We start from the raw sequence: 26,343 nt of genomic DNA on the forward strand, positions 1-26,343 counted from the left end.
TTTCACATTCCGTAAGTTGGAACAACTTATATATATTTTTGTAAACATGTTGAGGCTTCGTTTGGTTTTTATCGCCGAAATTTACTGCATTTAACGGCGTGCCATAGACTTAAACAGTTAAATAGACAGATATGAGTTAAACACGATTTTATACGACACTAGAGACACCTGAACGAGTTTCTTGAAGACTTATTCCTATAAAAAATTACTTACTGCCTATCTAAACTGCCAACCCCAAAAGAAACTCATTGAAAATTATCCAAATTAGAAGGAAAATGAACTATGACTCACCAAGTGAGTCTTCCTTAGCCGACTCGAGAAGTCTTTACCTAAATGAGAGTTAAATATACGAGCATATCTACAAAATAAACTGTTCAATGTGCCTAAACAAGTTTTCACTTTAAAAACAGACGCAAAAATTTTTGTAGCGATCAAACACGTAATTTGTTTTTTGCTTCTTCGGTATTTTTGTTGCCTTCAGCTCTTGTGGGGAGTTTTATGTTACAAAGTCTTCTAAGTATGTTTCCATTACACCGCGGAAATATAAAGTCCGAGCGCTAAGCAGGAAGAATTTCGTACGTTAACCTTTATTACCCGTCTCTGTCACTCCCGCGTAAATATAATGCATCTCGCTCGCACAGATGCAATGGCTGCCGTCCTACATCTTTTAGAGCGAGACGCGTTATATTTACGTGGAAGTGACAGAGACAGGTAATAAAGGTTAACGTACGAAATTCTTCATGCTTAGCGGCTGGAGTTTAGAAAAGCTCCTTCTATATCGCACTGATCTATAGCTCCATTCATTCATCGTAATTTGCTACATTACACCACAGCTCAATTGCAGCTAATCTAATCGCCTGTTTTGGACAGAAACAAGCTGTAATGTATTCGAAACTGTCTAATTGAAATGGTAAATCACCGTTAACTGGATTAATAATTATAGCAGAAATGTACGAAACAATTATTTATCGGATTTTGTACTTTTTAAGAATTCATTATTTATAATATGTTTACAAAAAACTTTTTAATAAGTTAACAGTAATACTTCTTCTTTTTGCTGAACTAAACAGGATGAATTTATTATTAGATAGAGAGGGCGCTTTTTAGTGTTTTAAGCAGTTGAAGTCAAACACGAACGATACAGAGATATAAATCGTGTACACGATTTATAGAAATAAATCCAAAAAGTATTCATACCTATTACTATTTACGGTTTTTATATAATAATAAATAAATAACCCTTATTAAAACAATTTTGACTATCATAATATAATATGATTGCCCCTATTGAAAAAGAATAATTGAATTTGATTCTTCAGTCATTAAATCATTTACGTAAAAAAGGGGAATAATACCGCTGAGTTTCTTGCGCCCATTCTTCTTAGGTCTGAAGCATGCATTTTTGAATGGGTGGTAGTTTTGATGTTTAAGAAGTGATTTTAAAATCTTATTTTGAATAAAAATATTTGAAGTTGATTCTTCCATGATTAAATCATTTGCGTAAAAAAGGGGAATAATCCCGCTGAGTTTCATGCGCCCATTCTTCTCAGGTCTGAAGCATGCATTTATGAATGGGCGGTAGTTTTGATGTTTAAGAAGTGATTTTAAAATCTTATTTTGAATAAAAATATTTGAAGTTGATTCTTCCATGATTAAATCATTTGCGTAAAAAAGGGGAATAATCCCGCTGAGTTTCATGCGCCCATTCTTCTCAGGTCTGAAGCATGCATTTTTGAATGGGTGGTAGTTTTGATGTTTAAGAAGTGATTTTAAAATCTTATTTTGAATAAAAATATTTGAAGTTGATTCTTCCATGATTAAATCATTTACGTAAAAAAGGGGAATAATCCCGCTGAGTTTCTTGCGCCCGTTCTTCTCAGGTCTGGGGGATACATTTTCGAACGGGTGGTAGTTTTTGACGTTCAATAAGTGATTTTTAAATTTTCTTTTAAATAAAATATTTGAATTTGAACCTCAGCGATTTGATTAAATCTGTACTTATATCTTCTCCCTATTATAGACATAGTGTGATCAGAAACCTGTAGACTAATAAATAAGTACTCAGTTCTCCAAACAATATGAACACAGACATATAAATATTGTTTTTGTTTGATACTATCTCTGTGAGGGCGCGTCTCGCACCAATACTTTCGGGATAATCTCGTGTTGTCAGAACTGTTGTTCAATGTTGAGTTACACAGCTGATAAATCGTCTAATATCTCTCATATTTCGCAAGGGTTCTACAAAATATTATATATTTTTGGACAGGTAAACAATTACATCTATAGATACAAAACAAATTGATTTATAGCATCACAAATACCTTATAAAACAGCAAAAATTATTTGCCTGTAGTCATCGTGAAAATATGTAACCTATATGTTATATCATTATGCCTTGTCTCTCATGTTTATGTTTTTTTTTAATTTAAATTAAATTTATTACGTAGCTTTTGCATTTTATCCGAACATACAAACAGACAATATACTAAAAAGTATTTTTTTGGATTCGATTATTCTTTGAAGAACAAACAGCAATGATCTTTAAAATGATGTACAGTTTTTGTTTTATTATATGTATATATACATTATTATGTACCCATTACCCATCCTTTTACAATACGGGCAATTCAGAGATAAATATTCTGTATGATAAAAAAAAGTTTCGAATGAAACAAAAACATACATTAACAAAAAAACAACCGACTCCAATGAAAACTATTCCGAAACAATAGATATAATATGCACTAAAAAGTAAAAAAAATAATTGCGAATTTTATTCTTTACTTAATAAATGTAATTAATTAATATAATTCTAGTTACAAATATTGTTATTTTTAGAATCGGTGTCCTCCCGCCGCGGCCCCACCCTCGCCTCTAGCCTTGACTCGTTGCGCGTGCGACACAAGCGCATCTCACTACTCTCACACTCTACAACCTTCTTACAACTATGTATATAGTTCCAAACTTACCGTCGCTGACATAGACTCCAATAAAAAAGGAGGATCGAAATCGGTTGGTGCGATATTGAGTTATTCGTCTATTTGTCTACTTATAACAAATATTTGACTTTTATGGAATACTCATGGATACCATTGTAAGATCTGGACCAATGGGAACACATGGGAAGCACCAGATTTCAAATAAAAAAAGAATTATGAAAATCGGTTCACCCAGTCGAAAGTTCTCAGGTAACAAACATTAAGAATAACCGACTAATTGAAAACCTCCTCCTTTTTTGAAGTCGGTTAAAAACTACTTACTAGATCTCGTACAAACCAAATTTCGGCGGAAGTTTGCATGGTAAAGTACATCATATATTAGTTTTATCATTTTCATATTTTAGAAGTTACAGGGGGGGGGGGGCACATTTTACCACTTTGGACGTGTCTGTCTCTCGCGCAAACTATTCAGTTTAGAAAAAAAATATATTAGAAACCTCAATTTGTTCACCTATCATCCTAGACCCATACGTGGGGTACGTATGGGTTTGATGAAAAAAAAATTTTGAGTTTCAGTTCTAAGTAACCCCTTGAGAAAATCTTAATGGGTTTCACAGAATACATCTTCATACCAAGTTACAACAGTATAGTTCTTATTGTTCCAGAAGAAAGGGTCTGTGACATACGGACGCACAGACAGACAGACATGACGATTCCGTAGCCAACTGGCAAAAAATGGAACCCTAAAAAGGATAATTGAAATTTATGTTACTTTAGATTTATGGAGATATCAGCACAAGATAACTACTTTTTGTAGCAAAATACCGTCTAATTGAGAACTGTTTCTAAAGTCTGTTTCTAACTTATAGAACTTTTTTCGTCTCCAGTATGCAAGTTAATTCTATCAAGCATTTATACTAAAAGTGTCACATTTATCTAACCTACCTGCGTCATCTGCGATATGGACGATAAGAAATACTGAATTGTTACAAATAATTCACATATTTCAAATAAAGTGCTTTTATTTGTCGCAGTTTACTGTTATAAGTAAGCTTTTCATCTTACTGTTTAATTAAATTATGCGTAATAAAAAGCTTGACTGCAAATTTTGAGTTATTTTACTATGCTTTCAAAATATTAGTTATGAGGTAGATAAGAAAATAGAATAAATTTTGTTATTCTGAATAGTTTTAATCAATAAACAAATTTTTAGAAGAGCAAACTACTTTAGCGGCGTTGAGCACTTTCCTTGGGATCAGTATAAAATGTTAAACTCACGTCAGGACACGTGACCTGATCGAAAATTTGAAAAACAGTCGTGGAAATTATGGATGAAAGTTGATTTTTTTGAAAGATATACTTTTTAATGTAATATAATTGTAATATTTTTGAAGTGTTAAATTTTTTACGCAATATAAACTGTCATTTTTGTGTACGATAGCGCAATAAATGAATATTGTACTTAGCCACATAAATGCTAGTACGTACTGATAAATGAAGCAATTCGTGTGAAATTATTCCCTAACCATTCCAAAATATTCAAAAATGCACAACGTTATTAATTATTATTATAAATGTTATTTAACAAAAAAATTCTTCTCTTTTTGTTCCTGCTCATTATTAGTTTTGTTTTTGACTAGTAAGTTTATATTTTCGGTTTAGGGTTAATACAGCATGGCGTCACTGAATGAACACACGGGTAAAACTGCTTCTAATAGTAATCATAAAAAATAAATCTAAAAATATGTATAAAATATATAAAACTAAAAGTAAATATATGAAGATCTCTAATTATCAAACAAAAAAAGAATTATATTTAAAAACAAAATTTTAATCACCCTTTTATGCGCGCTAGTTGTGTACGAGTTCTGAAAGGCTAAGTCGTGACGTGGGACAATAGGCGTCAGTGCTTGCGCGCGGGTACAAGATTACTTACAGGATGTTTCGAAATGATACTATGTAAAATTTATTTATTTAGGTGATTTTTTTAGATTAGGGTTAAGTTTCATTTAATGTTGCCATTGCAGTAGTTGTATTTCTAAAGATTACAGCTTATATTTAGTAGGAGACATATGCATTCTGAATTACCGGATGGTTTACTTACGATCGCCATCATAAATCAAACTCCGACTTACATTTTAATTCATTTCCAGTTCTTAGGATTTCAATAACTGATCTTTGGAACGTTTAGGTAACGTATCTTTTCAATCCATCTTTGATGAAAAGATCACATTCTTAGTTTGGTATTTGTATTGTATTTGGAAGTTAAGATCGACAAATTGCCATGAAGATTCAGGATACGAATTTGAATTCAATTATAAAACGCGTGTTTTAAATAAAGAACTTTAATTATTTTCTCTCGGTACACATATTTTTCTCAAGGCTAATATCAAAACAATAATGGAATGAAAGAGAACAGAATTGCCTGACACGTAGTGACTTGGAGCGGTCCCTTATAAATTACCACTCGTATGTTCGTATATCGTATTATCGATCGATTTATCGACACATCTTTTATCGAAAATCATAATCGATCGAGGCGGCCGCGTGCTGTTAGTACTAAACGGCTGTTAATGCTATTAAAGCTCGATGTCGACGAAATCCTATGAGTAACCAAAAAATATATTAAAGCGAGCGATAAATGAAGATTCTCACTAGGTGCTTATCAATATACAATATATGTTATAAGTCAATCCCTACTAGTAACAAGAGTTGTTCGGTCTAAATTATTGCTTTTTCCTAACTGCTGTTTGCGTGTTTAAAATCGTTTTAAGCCTTACCTCTTATAAAATATAATATAAGTATAATACTAAAAAAATTAGTATAACTTTGATCTGAACTTATCAATAACGTTTATATTTAGCCAGATGTCAAAAGCCGTCATCAAAAAGCATTCCATCTCTATCATTTTCATATGAGTGAGTAGGAAAAAACCAATTCAAAAAGCCTCCATTACCGTCAGTTGGTCGGAGTGAATGCAAAATTCATTTGAAGCTTTATTTTCAGCGTAATAAAACCTTTTTTTTGTTAAAATTCATTCGAGTAGTATTTTTTATGAATTGAATGAATCTGTAACACTCGTGCATTTATTGAAGTATTAAATATAGGTGAGTGAAGAAGTTGCTTGGTTGTAAGTGATCACCTCTGCTCACCTCGACCAGTACCACAAGAGGAGACACAAAGTGCATGTAGATATAACTTTTGTTTTACCCCAACATAATGACGAAGAAATGCGCAGATGTAGCAAGTACGGGATTAGTTAAAACAATTTGAATAAAATTTTTGTAATTTGAATATAGTTGATTTTTTAATAAATATAATGGACGAGATTAGCAGGACGATCAGCTGATGGTAATTGATACGCCCTGCCCATTACAATGCAGCTTGATGATCAATTCTTGAAAATTCTGAGCGGCACTACAATTACTGCCCTCGTCACCTTGCGACGTAAGATGTGAAGTCTCATTTGCTCAGTAATTTCACTAGCTACGGCGCCCTTCAGACCGAAACACAATAACGTTTACACATTACTGCTTCACGGCAGAAATAGGCGCAGTTGTGGTATCCATTATTTAGCCTGCATCCTGTACAGAGTAAAACTAACTTGTACTATATGTTTTCAATTAAATATATAAGTCTATTTGACTATTTGAGTCGACTAATTTGCATTTATAATATCAATAATTAATACAATGTAGATTATTTAAGGAAGGCACAATTTTTTCATGTGTTCATCATAGGATTTCTCAAAATGAGTTACTAAATCAATGATTACATTTAAATCTAAGGATTTTATGTGAGGACATTTTAATTGATCATCATGAAATTTAAGTTTTTATTGGAAATTCATAAGAGTATCCGATGTTTTGGCTTTTACAATATCAATAACTCTTTCGAGGTATAATACTAGAAATAAGGCATTGCTTGTAATTAAGTCTAGTAGGCTTCATAAGATACATAATAGCTTTAAGGGTAAATGTATACACTTTTATAATAAAGTCCCAGCCACTCTTCAGGCATTATCTACAAATAACTTTGAACGTTTTATTAAAAAATGGTTCTGTCTTAAGACTTACTACTCCACAGCTTAATATCTAAGTCATCTGACAGCCTGGGACTAGATTATGATTATATCATAGCAATAGCAATGACGGTACAATATTGTATATTTTATTAAAAAGAGCGCAAAAAAATGCCGCTTCTTTTCTCTCAGGGTGCCATTTGTTTCCGAAGCGGTAGTAGTATCTAGTATATTAGAAATGACACCAAAAAGAATACTAAAGGAATCAATTTTAAGAAAAATAATGCCATTTCTGCTATGGCGAAGGTTTGATTTGCATAATCCTTAATACAATTTAGAAATCCCGTCCGCTTGCTACATCCGTACAAGTCCTACCTATCAAATTAAAAATACCAACTCATTAGTTGCCGATGTTTCAGATAAGCATAGGATAACAGCAATGGCGTTACCTTGTGAATAGGGCAGCAAAGAACCACGCGAGAGCACAGATCAGAGTAGCTCTGGTCTTAGTGCAGACGTAACCAGCTCTTAGAGGCTCGCAGATGGCATAATATCGCTCGAAGCTGATGGCTAGTATTGTGAGGACCGATGCGTGGGCTACTGTCAGCTCGATGAACGGAACTGCAAGACCTGGAAGAAGAGGGGAAAATTGACACATCTTGGAACATGATAAGCAATGTCGGAGTGCAAGGAATTTCTTTAACTACAAACTTCCACCCTAAAATCCTACTGAAGGAAAAACTTGACAATTTATTATATTATTTGCGAATGGAGAGTATTATCATGATAACAAAACGCAGAGAACGGATTCTTATGAGCTCTGACACTTTAATAGTAATATCAAAGTTTGTAAGCTTACCAGAGAAGTGATACTTCTCGAGATATGATTTGGGTATGACAGTTTTTGTAAAATATCATGTCTACACCATGTCACAGACTTATTCATATAATTCCAAGGAAACATTCTTTCAACGCGAAATCACAGCTGAATATCAGAATCACTGAATAAATGTAATTTTATAGTAGCATTATAAACAATGCTATTAACAAAAGACCTTGTACAATATAACACTAACGATTGAGATAAGCACACAAAGATCATTCTTCTTAATGGATACATTTTTTTACAATAAATTACATTTCTTCTTGATCATGTTTCCAATGAATATAAACGGTTTTAAGGAGTAATGACATTTGAACGTGACAATTTTTCGTAGATTTATTGAAATACAACAAACTTACTCGGTGTTTCACATCCACCGGTCCGATAACTACTTAGTCGCTGGTGGTCTATAAGCCCCCTAACTAACACGACTCTTTTGTATTTTGGAACACGCTGACGTCTGGTATATTTTCAAGAAACTTATTGCCACGCACAGCCACTTTGTGGAATTAATTACCGGCTGCTGTTTTCCCGAACCGATACGACTTTGGGACCTTCAAGAAAAGAGCATACTCCCACCTTAAAGGCTGGCAACGCATCTCTTGACAGCTGTTGTTGTGGATGTCTATGGGCGGTTGCCTCACCTCTCCCCATCCCGTGAGATATCGCCATCCCCATATAAAATAGAATTATTGTATATTTAAAATGTAATCAGAATCTCTAGTAAGAAACAAGGTTTATAGCCTTCTTCACTCAATGCTTTTTATTCCATAGCATTGATCTTTTATTGCGAATTTACAGTAATGTTTGCACTCAGTATAATGGTTTCTACGCGTTTAGATTCCCGGTTCTGTTAAGTAAATTAGAATGGCGTGTTTTAATTAATTCCAGTCAGAATTTGTTTGTTTACATCAGACAATGCTTTAATATGTATATTGTGTTGTGTGCGAGAATCTAAAGGTAATTCTTAAACCAGATTATTTATATGGGTTTCATTTACATCTTATTATCATTTTGTAGCAATAAAAGTAGCTCTATACATCTTATATCTTTAAACCAGCAATTCTTGTATATAAATATATAATATATAATCTGAATTTCGGAAACGGCTCCAACGATTTTAATGAAATTTAGTATATATGTAGTTTCGAGGGAAAGAAATCGATCTAGCCGTGTTTTAATGAGAAACTGCTACAATAACATTAGAATACAAAGGTAAATTTCGCCACTATATACAAGACAATAATAGCTCAGATGGGACATTGGGTGATCCGGAAAGCAGAAGACCCCGGTTCGAATCCAGATGTCCTATTAGTTTTTTTTGTTAAGTTTGGCACCTTCTTAAAAATCCGAGCAAGGCTCGGTCGTCCAGGAACTATTTTTTATACGCATAATATAAGCTTCGTCTGTTTGGATCTATGTACTATTGTACTTGGATGGATTTTTGTTGATCAACTACTAAATCGCTTTCCATTTGAAACGTTCAACCAAGCTTCAAGTAACTTGTTTAATGTAAACTGTCATTTAATACATGTAAAATTCAATAATTTTGTATGTTCTTAACCGACTTCAAAAAAGGATGGTTGCTTAGAACTTTCGACTGGGTGAACCGATTTACATGAATCTTTTTTGTTTGAGAGCTGGTGCTTTCCGTGTGGTCCCATTGAAATTTGGTCCATATGTGACAATGGCATCCATGAGAAAACCAAGTCCGTGTCAGCCATGGTAGGTTTGTAACTATATACATAGTTATAGGTTAGATGTGCTTTTGTCGCACGCGCAACGTGACAAGGTGAGAGGCGATGGTGGGGCAGCGGCGGAAGGAAACCGATCCCAAAAATAACAATAATTGTAACTAGAATTATTACATTAATTAATTAAATTGTATAAAAATAATTATTTTTTTGCTTTTTAGTGCATATTATATCTATTTTTTTAGAATATTTTTTGAATAAAAAATGAATAAAAAATAATAATGTTGGTTGAATAAGAACAAAGTTAACAAAATAAAATGGCCTGTAGTAAGTTAAATTTGGTGGCGTGTATAATAAAAGTTTAAATTTTTATTACCAACAGCCACCAGTCGCCCCAACCAACGCTCGTTACTCACAGTTACCTTCACGACGCACAGGGATATCTTACGAAGCATCTACCCATCAGATTAATTCGATCTCATGGAGGTTGACACTGTCATTGTGTGGTAATTTTATTACCTTTTGTGTAGTCGTTATTGTTTGCTTTTACGCTTAAACATTTCGAGTAAGATTTTACTTAACTACTGTATATATTGTACTAATAATTGTATAAAACTTCTACTAGTGAGAGACTCCTTTGCACATGATGCCGGCTAGATTATGGGTACGACAACTGCGCCTATTTCTGCCGTGAAGCAGTAATATGTAAGCATTATTGTGTTTCAGTCTGAAGGATGCCGTAGCTAGCGAAATAACAGGGTAAATGAGACTTAACATCATGACGTGTCTCAAGTGTTACCACCAACTATGTTACAAACGATAGACTCAGTAGATTATATAAAACTAGCGATAGGCTGCGACTTCGCCTGCGTAAGTTTGGCTATATTATGTATGTATATATAATTAATTTAACCTTTATTTAAATGAAACAAACTCAATGTTAGGTGATCATTGCCACATTTATGTATACAGAAACATTGAACAAACTTGCATGTAAATCAGGTCAGTGGTTCCATCTAACGAATAACTAACCCATGGTGGTGGGCATCTAACATACTAAAAATTTTAATTTTTTGGCCTAGCCTCCTACGTAAAACATGTATTTTTTTTATGAAAATAAGGGACAAGACGAGCAGGACGAACAGCTGATGGTAATTAATACGCCCTGCCCATTACAATGCAGTGCCGCTCAGGATTCTTGAAACCCCCAAAAATTCTGAGCGGCACTACAACTGCGCTCGTCACCTTGAGACAAGATGTTAAGTCTCAATTGCCCAGTAATTTCACTAGCTACGGCGCCCTTCAGACCGAAACACAGTAATGCTTACACATTTCTGCTTCACGGCAGAAATAGGCGTCGTTGTGGTACCCATAATCTAGCCGGCATCCTGTGCAAAGGAGCCTCCCACTGTAAAATATAGAAAATGTGTTTAGAAAAAAATATTTTCAGAGTACAATATTTCATAAATTATATATTTTTTTTGAAGAGTTTCTGTGCCGTTGCTTTTCTCCCAGCCATTTATTGCCGCTGCGGTGGTAGTGCTTTAACTGACATCAAGTATATAAAAAAAGTATTAAACTAATACTTATACTACTAACTAATATTTCGTTTTTCTATTAATTTCCTATATTATACCAATCTGAAAATATAAATAGACAAAATAATAATCTATCTATATCTTTAGACGAGCAATTCTTGTATATATATATATATTTGTATATTAGGTCTTTACCTATGAATTTGCCGTTTTGTATGAAAAAATTTAAACGAATTTTGCAAAATTTTGAAAAAAAACAAACAACGCATCTTCGTCAACGCAGTGGCAGTTTATTGATGCCCTTCTTAAAGAAATCAGCTGGACGGGAGGCAATAAATTCTTCAAAGGCATTTTGTACTGCGTCTCGGGTATAAATTTTTTCCCGCCAAGAAGTTATCCAAATTCTGGAAAAAGTAGTAGCCTGTAGACGCAAGGTATGGTAAGTAGGGCGGATGACGGAGAGCTTCCAACCCCAGTCCTTGCAACTTGGAGACCGTTTGCTGTGCAGTATGAGGTCGCGCGTTGTTGTGCAGGAGCAGTGGAGCCGAGCGATTGACCAATGCTGGTTGGAGATGTGCCAGCTTCTCCATCATTGTGTTCAGTTATTCACAGTAGACATCTGCAGTAATGGTCACCCTGTTTGGTAAGAAGCTGTGATGAATCACACCGGCGATAGACTACCAAACAGTGACCATCACTTTTCTTGGGGTAAGTTTTCGTTTTGGGCATTTTTTAGGTGCTGAACCAGGATCCAACCAACTTGCTGAGCGCTTGCGATTATCAAACAGAATCCATTTTTCATCGCAGGTAACAATGCGGTTCAAATTTCTTTCATTTATGTGTCTGTTGAGCAGTGCAAGGCACGTCTCGACGTGTTTCGCGCTGGCGATCATTGAGTTATTGGGGCACCCATTTGCCAAGCTTTTTTACCTTGCCAATTTGACGCAAATGGACCAATATTGTTTTGACGATAACGTCGAAAGCTGCTGCTAATTCAGCCGTAGATTGTTTATCATCAGCTTCCACAATCGCCTTTAATTCGTCATTGTCGACCAAATTCTTAGGACGACCGCGAGGTTCATTTTTCAGGTCGAAATTTCCAGAACGGAAGCGAGCAAACCAATAACAGGTGGTGCATTGGTTTGTTGTGTTAGCTCCGTAAACTTCATTGATGTTGGGTGCCGCTTGTGGCGCGTTGTTGCCACGACTGTACTCATATTCCATAATTACTCGATTTACAACGTATCCATGATGACGAAAAAGAATGAACTGCGATGAAAATGTAACACTAATCAATAAACAATAGACTACTTTTGGAAAAAGGATTCCATGTTTTTAAAATAAAATAAATTTGAAATTAGAATTCTCAGCCAAACAAAAATTATTTTGATTTGAACTGGCCAGGTAGGTACTGCAGAACGGCAATTTCATAAAATTTAGTATACAGGGGATTTCTGGGGCTAAAAATCGATCTAGCTAGGTTTAAATTTTAAAAAATGTAGTATTATCCGTGTTTTAATGAGAAACATCTACAAATATATTAGAACACAAATACACTATATACAAGACTATAATAGCTCAGATGGGACATTGGGTGATCCGGAAAGCAGAAGACTCCAGTTTGAATCCAGATGTCCCATTCATTTTTGGTCAAGTTTTGTGTTTTGTATCAAGTTCATTCTTAAAAATTCGAGCAAGGCTCGGTCGTCCGGATATTTAGTTATTGAAATGATAAATGTGGGAAATTTATTTAAATATCAATCTCGAATCGCATACCCAAAATTTCAAAATATCAAGTGTAAGTACTTTGAGATCTGTGAAATGACGATTTAACGCAGGAAATATTAGGATATTTAAGGAATCAAATGTCTAGACGTCTGACTGTAACGAGATCTTGTAACTTTCTCGGGATCGTAGGAGATGGATTAAAAATAGAACTTGAATGCAGAGCAGAGCGGTAAATGATAGTTTCCAGTTGCCATGGTAACAGTAATCACTACATATTATAAAACAAAGTCCTCGACTAGGTTTGACAACGAAATAAAATTGATTTAAAATTACGATTACGATTACGTACTTATTTATAGTATAGAAAAAACTGAGCTTATTTTTATAAGATGACCTTATACTAGGTAGGTACAGTTCTAGGTAAAGAAGTCAACCCTAATGTCGTCAGAAGAGGTAAGAGTCACGCGATAGAAAGAGAGGCAACTTCTAGGTGAATAAAAATGTAGGTTAATAGCGCTGTGTGTGAATTACACCTTATTTTGTGGCCGAAAGAGTCCCTATTTCTTTGCCTTTTGTATGGTAACGCTAGTCGTCCAAATAATAAATAACCTTTTCTATAATTCCAGACACCTTTATCCTAGCAGTTAAGAATAAATCGCGAGCCGCGACATCTATGCTCGTATTATGTAACACATATTCTGTGAAGTAACCACATGCGAAGGTTTAGTACCGCAACATTTAATTATAAATCCTGGAAATTCTCGTGTTCCTGTTGATTTGCCGCCGTGAGATCGTAGTGATTTTTTCATTAAGTGTCCCGCGATATATATTAATGTGGTCAGCACACTCAGGCGAACATAGAAGAACACAGGATCTTGCAATAGAGGTGAGTACCGGCTATTCCCTTTATTCCAATGATTCCTGTTCTGTTGAATGAACCTGAGACCCCCTTTATAAATACAGTCCACTTTAATTCCCTGACGCAACCACTGTACTTGTTCTAAGTATTACATCTTCTTCGCCCTGATAAAGAACCATCGAATGGTCCGAAACTAGTCCGTACCTTCACTGATGAACCATGAGTAAAGCCAATTTAAATAATCATCCGTAAGTACTAAAGTTGTTTGATTATGAAACATAAATAATCCGACAAATAATTTGTGTCATTCCTCTTTGAGATCGGATAAACCAAAGCTGCTCTAATTAGAGTAATAAAATTGTAAATTATAAATTGCTGAGAAACAATGAACGTTTCTGCGAACTGAGGAGCTTTTATTAGCTTTTTATTGGCGAAATGATTATTTGTTTAAGCGTGTTATTTAGTAAGAGGTGACTCTGGTATACGCACTGTGCAGGCCCGTATCGCAGGAAGTAATTTATTAATATCGACAACGGACTAGTAAAAAAATAAGGACTCCGTGTCACCTTACATAACAGTGTAGCAACAAAAAAGCTGATTAACGTGTAAATACATAGCCCCACGCACACACTTACACTACTACAGGCCGATAGGCGCCATTATGAGAATTGTCATCGTCTGTGACAGATCAGTTTGCGTCTCAATAAAATATTTAAAAAATACCGTCGTGCGTTATGAAAAAGTGTAAAAACGATACTATATATTTGTGGCCATATGTGATTATTAAAGGGAGAAAATATTGTGTAAGTATGTATGAGTATCCCCCGTAACCGCACACACATTAGCATAATGGTGCTTCACTTGGTAATATCACGGCGCGGAGTCCTAATTTTTTTACTCGTCCGTGTATCGACCCAATGTTTTGAATTATAATAGTGAGTGTGTATTTTTAAATGTCACGTATTACAAATACTAACCTATCATAGACTATTCATTGAAGAGGCAATGTTGCCAGATTCTTGAGTACCTTATTTGCACCCTGCTAACTGAATATTGTTTTCTATATTTTATAATTTATTGCATTTTTGGTTTTCTTAAGCGATAGTTCATTAAATTTTAGTATTAGTTTACTTACATATTACGTAAGATGTTATTGCATACGGTTGTATTATAGTAAAACATAAAAAATTAACGTATGTCTCCATGTGCACCTATGTCCAGTGGTGGAAATCAGCTGCTGGTATTAACCCGAACAACTTCTCTTAGTACTCCCCATGATAGGAGACGCAAACCCACATCTCTACGTAACGCCAAAGAATCAAGCCAATCGGATATGACTTGGTCGTCGATGAATCGAACCGGTTCGTTGCACGTAGTCAAATGGAAGAAGCTTTCACTGGAGAGCACCCACCCAGAGTTGAGAACTTAAGGCCTTATATAATGTTATTATCACCTTACTGAGTACACCGATATCTTTAAAAGCCAGTATGGCCTTCTCGTTCAAGTAACTATGGAACTGAACGTCCACACACCTCCACAGTGCGGTTTTCAAGGATCTTTCTTCCACGTACTACAACGCAGTTGAATGAGCTTCTTTGTGGTGTTTCCGGGACGATACGACATGGATACCTTCAAAAAAAGCGCGTACACCTTTCTTAAATGCCGGCAACGCCCCTGTGATTCCTCTGGTGTTGCATAGGAATGTGGGCGGCAGTGATCACATAACACCAGATGACCCGTACGCTCGTTTGTCCTCCATTTTCATAAAATAAGATTAATATTATATTACTTTAAAATATGAAGCTTTCTTCACAGAAACAATTCGCGTTTATTAAAACAAAATGGACCCACAGAAAATGGAGGGATAATTTAAGTTACACCTATTAAACTTGAGATTTGTAGCGCGGGATGCAGGCGTTTGGGGCGATAACAGAGTTGCTGGAAAACATCTTGTAACTGTATTCTGTTGTGCGGCAATCTGCACAGTCAGTAAGCCTGTCCTTTACTTTTTACAGACATTGGCACTTTTTTATTTTAAGTGTTATTGTTGAGGCTATTACATCGTTTATTTGTACAAGTAAACGATGACTTCATGTCCAATTTGAGGAGCCCATTGACCGAGTGATTACACTTGACTCTCCTAATTAAAATGCTGTTAAATAAATAATATTTTTTTAAGGATTAGAACAACTTTTTTAGAGGGACCGAAAATTTTGTTGTGAAAAGAAACAAATTCAAAGGTGCAGTAAGTAAAACTTCAGTCATACCTACAAAGTAGTTACCGTGTAGGAGTACCAAATATAAAAGAGCAATTATTACCTAAAGATTTGATTGTAGTGAAAGCAAGCAAGAATATCAGTACCGTGGACAATTCGTAATTGGCACGGACCCCTCTGGGAGCCTCTGGGAGAAGCGTCAAAAAATGTCCCAAAAAAAAGTTACAGATTCAATTTTATATAAATTAGTTTGACCCAGACACGCTGCACTGTGCATCTACAATATATTTGTATAGGCTTAACACTAGCATGTAACTATAACAATCACAAACACTATACTATGGAGCGAATAACTTTCTTCCATGTACTAACAAACATTAGAACGACCTTCTTCGCGGTACTTACAGAACGATAAGACATGGGTACCATAAAAAAGCGTTTACAACGACTTAAATAGCCAGCAACGTTATGAAACAATCATCTGCTAATTAGAGCGACAGTATGATGATACATAAAGTATCACAAAACCAGCTAAGGCGTAGGGTGATGGAATACGATCGTAATCATATTAGTCTGCGACCCTGAGTGAGAAATTAGAGAGAGATGAGATTATTTACTGTAACACTGGCAACCACACATTATACAAACTAGTTATCACTTTAAAAAAGAACAAATTGTTTAGATTTGAAAGAGCGATATCTCAAGTAAATTTCCTAATATGCAAATGTTGGGGTTTAGCAGGTTATCAACTGTAAAGTAGATCCTGAAGATGTAGCCACAACCTGAGTGTTGAATAAGACATATACAAGATTTACGATCGATGCGCACCCGAATAGTTGGCTCATTTGGAAAGAGCGCTCGGACGGAACCCGAGAGGTCGTGGGTTCGAGTCCAACATCGTTCATAAATTTTGATTACAAATTTAATTTGCATAATAATATGTTATATATTAATGATTATTCCATTTCCATTTCAGCCGAAAGACTGCTGGAAAGGTCTCCCCCAAAGATCACCATGAAGATCGGTCCTGCGCTTTCCCCATCCAACCTACTCCGGCGATCTTGACCAGATGTTTATCCATTTTGTGAGGAATTGGACCCATTCATACCTACCAACACGAATTAATTGTAATAACATTTATAAATTCAATTTTCATATATGTATCTTTATATATTGATTTCGGTACCTATATACTAATGCGCTTCTTAATAAAATTTCGATTATAAATTTACGGTAATGATTCGAAATTATGAAGTTTAAATGTAAGATCATTCGATTATCCAACTTATCAGTTGAAATATAAAATGTATGGTCGCTTATAATTTCTTTGAAGTATTAAATAGTCGTTAATATCGAATTTTGCAATATAAACTCATTAAAACTGGTCCAATATTCTTTATTTACATGTAAGAAGAGCCATTTCTTTAATCGATTTTATGATTATTAATCGGCATAATATTAAATCTGAAGACAACTTTCTTTATATTGAGATTTTTTTATTGTTTTGCTTAAAACAGATGTAAGCTTGATTTCACTTATAAACGGATCTGAATTAAGATTAAACTTACACAATAATATGTTGATAATGAAAGTAACATAAAACAAGTAACAAACAGTAAGAACAGAACATAATATTATGTTAAGAAAAGTTTCTAGTATGAAAATATTGTTGCAAATCCATGCAAATTAGAAAGTGTCTTTGGTCACCGGTGATTTAGTCTTTTACCATCAGAATAATAACCAATAGATGACAATGTTAGATGATATTTGATGAGCAGTAAGTCCAACAAATGTTAATTAAGATTTAAATATTTTATTCAAATTTTAGAGTTAATTACTCGGAACACATACAAATCAAATCAAAATCACTTTATTCATGTAGGTCACGGAAATGATACTTATGAATGTCAAAAAAGAAGATATTTTTTTGTTATTGAATCTACGGCTACTTCGTAAAGGGTTGAGCTAATGAAAAGAAGTAGCAAGAAACTCATTGCCACTCTTTTAAATCATATACATATCACTCTGGTCTAAGAAATTGTTATAAATTGTAATGATTTTAATTTATATCATGATCTGGAAGTGAAGAGATTTAGCATTTCAGTCACAAACGTTTTTTAACGATATTTTTTAATTTTACAACAAATATATTTTTATGTATCGTTTGAGAATAATATCGCCTCATTTTCAGCTAACAGAAAAGAGGAAACCTATAGAATTAGTGATAAATCTTTTCGACACATGTAAAAATATAAACGTTTCAATGACAATGAAATACCAATTTTAAACTCAAATATCATTTTCACTATCTGGGTGTGTTTGTTCCTTTACACCCAACTGTAAAATGAACGTCTTTGCACGGCGCATTTAGGACAATACGACATACAATAAAATAAATAGACAATATCTTCAAAAAAGCGCGAAAAGACTCCTAAATTGCAACCATCGCTCGTGTGAAACCTCTGGTATTGGGGTGATCACTTACGCTGGCTTATCCTTCTAATCCACTAAAACGAATCATTTTCAAAATAATTATTCAATTCGTCAACAACAATACACTCTCAAGGCTATCATCTACCGTAGAAGGTAAGTCGGTAATAATTAGGAAACAAAAAAGGACCAAAAACAGAACCCTGCGGATCACCTTTTCCTACAGATTTATCAGAAGATCGATTGCCGTTTACTTCAACTCCCTGAACCCTTTGATTTAACATCATTAGAAAATATTTACAGCTGTATATTTTACTCCAAATAATAAAGCTTTAGAAGTAAAGATACACGACGCACTCGGTCAAATGCTTTTGAAAAATCACAAAAAATCCCGATGCATCCCGTAAGTTTTTTAGCTTATCAAAACAGGCGGCCCATAAACTAAATTATAATTTAGCTGTATCTCAAATGTTATTCATAGACAATATAAGTTAAACTGAGAAATACCTATTATAATCAGTATATCTCGAATAAAGGATTATTGTTATTATTAAATACCCATCCGATAAAAAAATCAATTTAATACCAAATACAGGCGGCCTTCGCTCGTATTATCGTTCGAAATGCCATTCGGCATCTCGTAAAAACATTAACCGTACTTAATTAGAGCACACAACTTTATATTCGAGTTTTAATAGTCCCCAAAGAGTATGCGAACGATATTCATATTATTTCGGGCCTATGTGTAATAACTGAGAACTTTATTGTACTTATATTAAAATTACAATAACGAATTCGAACGTCAAGGGAATTTTCAATAATCAGCCAGTTTCATCAGTCATCAACGGATTGGTCAAGGGTTGAAAATAGATGATAACGCCTACCCATTGCATTGTTTTGTGTCTACGCATCGAACTTTTGTGCCGTTTAATTTTCTCTTTTTAATATTTCCTCTTTTGAATGCTGGAACGTTGCCCTCTCACAATTATTTATTTATTGTAGCACCAACAATAGATTTACATATATGTGCAGTATTCCTCAAAAGTGCAGTTTTGACAAGTAAATCTGAACTGTGGAATGAGCTTACTTGTGCGTTGTTTTCAGGACGATACGACATGCGTTATTTATGCGTGAAGTCCTCTTCGATAAAAAATACACGACATTTGCTTAATATAAAACGAATTCATTCATATTCACATTAAAAAGAATCCAACTAACGTAAACAATACTTACAGCTGACTTCTACAAACCATCAAATTCTTAATTGGCGATCAGATTAAATATTCCTGCTTTTGACATTTCAATAAACGATCTACGAAACCATTTGATGATTCCTTTCTTTATGGGATAGGTTTAAATATATTTTATACATTGGTATCTGTATGAATGTGATAAGCTTTTGATATTCTATATCTAATGAAATATTGCAGTTTCAGATTTGAACTATTGAGGTAAATTCACGCTTTTTATGACCTAGGTCCTAAAGAATCCTTAAGACATTCTTTAAAATAAATATTTCAACTGCCACCTCTCAATATATTCTTGATAATGTTAAGTATGTATATATGCATATAAGCAAATTTTCTAGAAAGTGTCTGAAATCTTTATATTGAAACCAGGAACAAACATAAAATAGTTCTGCCTAACACTCGGCTAAGTCGAGTTGGTATCTTTGTGACGATGTTTTACAACATGACCCCAAAAAGTTTCAAAACAAATGTATAATTAAAAGAATTGATAAATGTCGTTTATGTGGTACAGGCTATTTTACCCGTGGGAGGCTCCTTTGCACAGGATGCCGGCTAGATTATGGGTACTACAACGGCGCATGTCTGCCGCGCAAATTCTGCACTCAGTACACCAGGGTTTGTGATGCGATAAGGAAAGCAATTCAAGAAACCAGCTACTCTTATCACATTATTCAATAGTCTTGTACGAAGCAAGCTCGAGTATTGTTGCCAAGTCTGGTCCCCGTGCTATAATATCCACATCAAAAAAATAGAAAGTATTAAAAAAAAATCTTATGATATTTAACTTATAAATTTCATACACCCAGAATACTGGACAGCTACAGTAGCCGGTTTGAGTTCTTTAAAATACAGAGTTTGGAAGAGAGGCGTAAATTGTTAGTCTTAAAGTTCTTACGTAAACTGTTTCACAAATTAATTGATAGCCCAGACTTGCTGACGAAATTGTGTATTAATGTACCTCAAAGTGCCCCTCGAAGCCAACGTCCATTTTTTGGACTAATAAAAGTAAATACAAACCTGGGTAAAAATTCTCCAATCGAGCGAATGGCAAGAGAATATAATGAGTACCTAAATAAAATACCAGACTTGGACATTGGTGCAGATGGGTTTACAATATTTATAAATAAATGTACTAAAATTTATAAGAAGTAAATGCTGTTGTTTTGTATTAGACTTCATTTTAATTTTAACATAATATTTAGATAAACTGTAATTTTACTAACATAATATTTAACTATTGTAATCCAAGTTGTATAGTATGGTCGGGAAGGTAACAGATAATGAAAGATGTGTAACCCTGTAAGTTATCTGTACACTTAGATATATATATATGTTTATTTTTGTATGTAATTTATGTATTAGTATGCGATTGTTGGGTTTCCGAATAAATAAATTAATTTTGTTTCGGTCTGAAGGGCACAGTGAAATTACTGAGCAAATGAGACGTAGGTAACATCTTATGTCTCAAGGTGACAAGCGCAATTTTGCTGTTATTAAGAATTTTTCGTTTTCTCAAGAACACTGAGCGACACTGCATTGTTATGGGCAGGGCGTATGACTTACCATCAGCTGAACGTCCTGTTCGTCTCGTTCCTTACTGTCAAAATAAAATAATGATTTTCTTAATGATACCATAGATTGGGAACGGAGCGAACGCCGCTAGGCCGTATTTTAAATTATAAATTTGTATGTAACTAAATTTTATAAAAAAAAGAAGAAGTCCACTGCGTTTCTTGCACCCGTTCTTCTTAGGTGAGATGCATAAATTTTCGATTGCGTGGTAGTTTCGACGTTCATTAAGTGCCCACGTCGCACTCTGTCGACTAATTGGGAAGCTTCCTTAGAGCTTTGAGCATAAATACGGTCATTTTGTTTGTTACAATGTTGTTCAATTTAAAATATTTTTCTGTGACCTCCCTTTGCGTACCGTTTCAGTAGTTGTTTCCTGAACCCCCTTATTCATAATAGTCTGCTAACTTAAAGCATTGCTAATTCTCACTCTGTCTTCTTCTATTGACCTAAGTCAGAATGAGAAAAAACACTCTTTAGCGGCTGTTAGCGGACCATTATGAATAAGCGCCTAAGTGTTTTCATATCCTATCTATACATAAAAAAATATATCATATTCTATCTATACATGTATATATAAAAATGAATTGCTGTTCGTGAGTCTCGCTAAAACTCGAGAACGGCTGCACCGATTTGGCTAAGTTTGACCTTGAATTATTTGTGGAGGTCCAGAGATGGTTTAAAAGGTGAATAAATATGAAAATGCTCGAAATTAAATAAAAACAAGAACTTTGTTTTTCCTTTGATGTATCCCCTGTCGTGCAGAAATCAAATTGAAAGAATAGTTTAAAATGAATAACTAATTAGAATCTTTACATCTTTCTATCTTTCTCAGGAGGTAAAAAAACAAACTTTAATTTAATTATTGATTTTTTCTCATTACTTTATATGGCAATACAACGTTTACTGGGTCAGATAGTTTTAAATAAATTTATTTGGATTTGACGAAGATATTAATAAACTTCATTATAACATACATAATATTCAGGAAGCTATAGTTAAATTTAAACAATATAACGCCAATGGTCTTATGTTAAACAGCAAATAAATTTTCTTCACTCAACGTTTAAGATCTATCCACGAGTGTTTTGCTAAGAGGAGAGAAGCTAAAACCTGTTGAATCTATTATATTTCTGAGTATTACTCGCACATTTGTACCGCCGAGTACTGATGTAACTATGAGATGTAACAAAGAATATGTAATAGTACAAGTACAGAAAACTCACTCTGTGAAATCAATTAAAGAAATAGGGACTCTCGCGGTCATACAATAAGGAGTAATTCAGATCGCACAGCGCTACTAACCTACATTTTTATTCGCCTAGAAGTTGCATCTCTTTCTATCGCGTGACTCTTATCTCTTCTGACGACATTAGGGTTGACTCTTTACCTATAACTGTACCTAACTACCTAACTTTTATAAGGTCATCTTATAAAAATCATTTATTTCAGGCAAATTTATATAAAAATAGCTCAGTTTTTTCTATTATGTAAATAGGTATGTAATCGTAATTTTAAATCAATATTCTCTACAAATACTACTAAATATACTAGTCAAACCTACATTAGTTGCAGATAGTAATGTATGCGTTGGAAGGTCACGATATAGTCAAACTTTCTTACTATATAGGAAATAAAAAAGTAGCTATAATGAACAGTAATTTCATAATAATAATAATCACTTTTTTAATAGAACATTCGTCGACCAAATTGGGGACGTTTTGAGAAAAGGAGAGGTCCGAAGCACCCGCAACCGGCGAGCATGTATGAAAAGAGTAATGAATGTAGAGGAAGCGCGTGAGGTTTGTAAGGATAGAAGCAAATGGCATTCTATTGTCTCTGCCTACCCCGACGGGAACAAGGCGTGAGTTTATGTGTGTATGTATGTATGTTTTTTAATATGCTTTTTTGCTATGTGTCTACAAGTCGCATAGTGGTAACGCAGAAACGGATCATTTCATGGGCTGCGTTCAATTAATAACAACAACATAATTATAATATTTATAATATCTAAATGTTATTATAATATTTTTATGTGGCGCCACAAATAATGGCATCCGAATTCCAAAATTTCTAAAATTCGATGTGCGGTACTCTTCGCCACACCCGTTGCAATTTCAATCGCACGTACTGAGGTACTGGGGTCATTTTCAACTTCATTCAAAACTTCAGCGTCGTAGTTTCCTTGAGGTCTCCCACCAGATGTACGAGCACTGGGTAATCGTCCTTCCGAGTATGATGCGTGCACGTTTTGGAAGACACGATAATCTGGGTGCCGCTTCACATTCGGGTACCTCTCCCGATACAGTCGAGCTGCCGCAGAGGCATTACAATGGCACTCACCGTAGATAAGATGCATATTTGCATATTCTTGCGGTGTGTACAAATGCGGCATGTTGTTCACACACAGTTTGCACAGCACAAAGTCCAAAAAACAAAGCCAGAGTCGTCAAGTACGGATAGAGTATCAAGTCCAGGGTAACACAAGCCAAAGTCGATCGTACGAAAGTAACACGATTACGAGAGATGCGCAGTAAACGAAGAAACGATGCGTACTAAATGTTATTGTTTAAATTTTATTATGAACGACTGATGAGTCGTTGTGAGTGAGACGGATAGTGACGTCTCGTTTTGACAAATACCATAACTACTATCCATTTCTTTTTATCACTTTTGTTCATTACAAACAATGGAGACTTCGAACTTTTCAAACAAAAGAATATCAGGTATTATTTTTTTACTGTGGGATCCCTACGCATAGCATACGAAATAGCAGTTTTATTGGCAAGAAAAGTGGCAAGTGTTGTACTATTTTGAAATTTAGACTAAATGGGCCATCTTTTCAAAAAACTTGCCATAGGTAGTGTAGTACATTTTTTTCCAACGTAGAGTGTCAAAGTTGACCGACATAAATTTTATAAACCATAACTCGTCAAAATTTAATTTATTTTACTTAGGGCCGATTTTTCAATCCTCAGTTAAACAACTAGATAAGAGAAATTCGACAGATAGCGCGATTTCGAATTTTTCAACAGGCAGATAGAAGTTATCGAACGAATTAAGACTATATCGGGTGATTATATTTATCGGCCCCTTTGGGAGCCGGTTAAGAGCTATCGGTGGGATAATTAGGACGTGTTTTTAAGTTTTTTTTCTTATTTTTTTCATAACTGGTATACCTTGGCCTCTCGCCCGGTACCAGGTTATCGTTGAGTTTTGGGACACCCTGTATATGTATATCGCGGGTTCGAGTTCCGCATCGTTCATAAATTTTATTTGTGTAATTATTAATAGCAGAAGTGAGGGTTATCACTTTTAAAGATATAACAAATGTTTAGATTTGCAAGAGCGATTTCTCAAGTCAATATCCTAATATGCAATTACTGGGCAAATGATTCTTAACATCTTATGTGACGTTAGGTGACGAGCGCAGTTCTAGTGCCGCTCAATATTTTTGGGGTTTTTCAAGAATCCTGAGCGGCACTGCATTGTAATAGGCAGGGCGTATCAATTACTATCTCGTCTCTTATTTTCATTAAAAAAATATGCAAGTATTGGGGATGACCAGGCTTTCAACTGTTAAGTAGATCCTGTAGATCAAGCCACAACCTAACGGTTGAACAAGACATATTATACAAGATTTATCGACGATACGTCACAGGAACGGTTGGCTCAATGGAACGCGAGAGGTCGCAGATTCGAGTCACGCATCGTTAATAAATTTATTTTTTATAATTAATCCCAGAAGTGAGGTTATCACTTTGAAAAAATAAAAAAAATATGTTTATCGTATTAAATTGTTTGTTTTGTGGCCCCCATAGTAGAGGCAATGGCTTGTTTGAGGCAGGATTATTTGCATGAAAGTGCATCAATATTAAATACTAGTAATATCCCGCGGTTTCACTCGCGTAAATTCGTTATATCTTTGGAATGAAATATCCGAGTTTGATAATTTAAAATCTATTTTACAGGTATTGAAAATGCGCTGCGCACGCGATGACAAATTTTTTATGACAATTGTTTTCACTCCTTGGGTTATATTTAATATTTTTTATTTTATATTTTATTTATTTTATATTAATTTTTCTTTTTTAATTTTTTTTAAATATTATTTATCCTATGTCACTCAATGAACATGCAGATTTATAATGGTGAACGAATTTAAGAAACTGGTCTGGTAGTTTTCGTGTGAAAACATTACAAACATACATATAAAAACACAAATGTTCCATCTTTATTATATTAATTTACTAGCTGGCCCAGCAAACGTTGTGTTGCCATATAAAGTAATAAAAATAAATGAATAGTTAAAATCTTTGTGGTATAAAAATTAGATGACGACCGATTATCAGACCTTTAAAATATCAAATCTCTGGTACTACTGGTCCGATTTGAACGATTCTTTCAGTGTTGGATAGTCCATTTATCGAGGAAGGCTATAGGCTATGTTCTTTTTTTTTCAAAATTAGGGATCCGTAAAAAAAATTGCTATTTTGTAACACAAGGTGTAAAATCGAAAACCTATTTTTGCGTGCGCTGCAAAAACTATTGACAATAGAACAAAATGATGTACAGGCTATAATATAGGCAATATTTTATTACTTATAAAACTATCGCGTGAATTATACTTTATATGGCAAAATAACGTTTGCCGGGTCAGCTAGTTATACATAAAATGTAACGTACTACAACAATTATTATATTCGATTCTTCATAAAAATAATCATATAGATAGTTAACAACTGTAGTTAATCTACCTACTACTCGTAAAGGTAGCTAAAATTAAGTTTGTATTTATCTCCTGAGAAAGTGAGAATGATATAAAGATTCGAATTAGTTATTCATTTTAAACTATTCTTTTAATTTGATTTCTGATCGACGGGGGACAAATTTGTTGTATTTTTTTAATCCCAAGCATTTTCATATTTATTCACCTTTTGAACCTTCTCTGGACTTTCACAAAAAATTGAAGACCAGAATCAGCCAAATCGGTCCAGCCGTTCTCGAATTTTAGCGAGACTAACGAACAGCAATTCATTTTTATATGTATATATACTAGCTGACCCGACAGACGTTGTTCTGTACATAATAAATAAATTAATGTTTTTATATGAATTGGTCAATAATAATAACATCAAAAATTACTTCGTAAAATATGCACCCTGCTGTCGTAATGAAATTGTTTTACAGCAGAACTGTCAAACCGTGCGTAA

General features: G+C 34.3%; 1 protein-coding gene across 3 annotated transcripts in view; it reads right to left on the reverse strand.

The window, feature by feature from the left end:
• The window catches only part of LOC126977245 (thyrotropin-releasing hormone receptor), a 155,300-nt gene that overhangs the window by 32,573 nt on the left and 96,384 nt on the right, over positions 1-26,343 (reverse strand). For all 3 annotated transcript variants that reach the window (XM_050825977.1, XM_050825978.1, XM_050825979.1), the window contains exon 3: positions 7,413-7,593. In XM_050825977.1, coding sequence (XP_050681934.1) covers positions 7,413-7,593 — 181 coding nt within the window. The remainder of the gene's footprint in view (positions 1-7,412; positions 7,594-26,343) is intronic.

The sequence above is a fragment of the Leptidea sinapis genome, chromosome 44, assembly GCF_905404315.1.
Source record: "Leptidea sinapis chromosome 44, ilLepSina1.1, whole genome shotgun sequence".
Classification (NCBI taxonomy): domain Eukaryota; kingdom Metazoa; phylum Arthropoda; class Insecta; order Lepidoptera; family Pieridae; genus Leptidea; species Leptidea sinapis.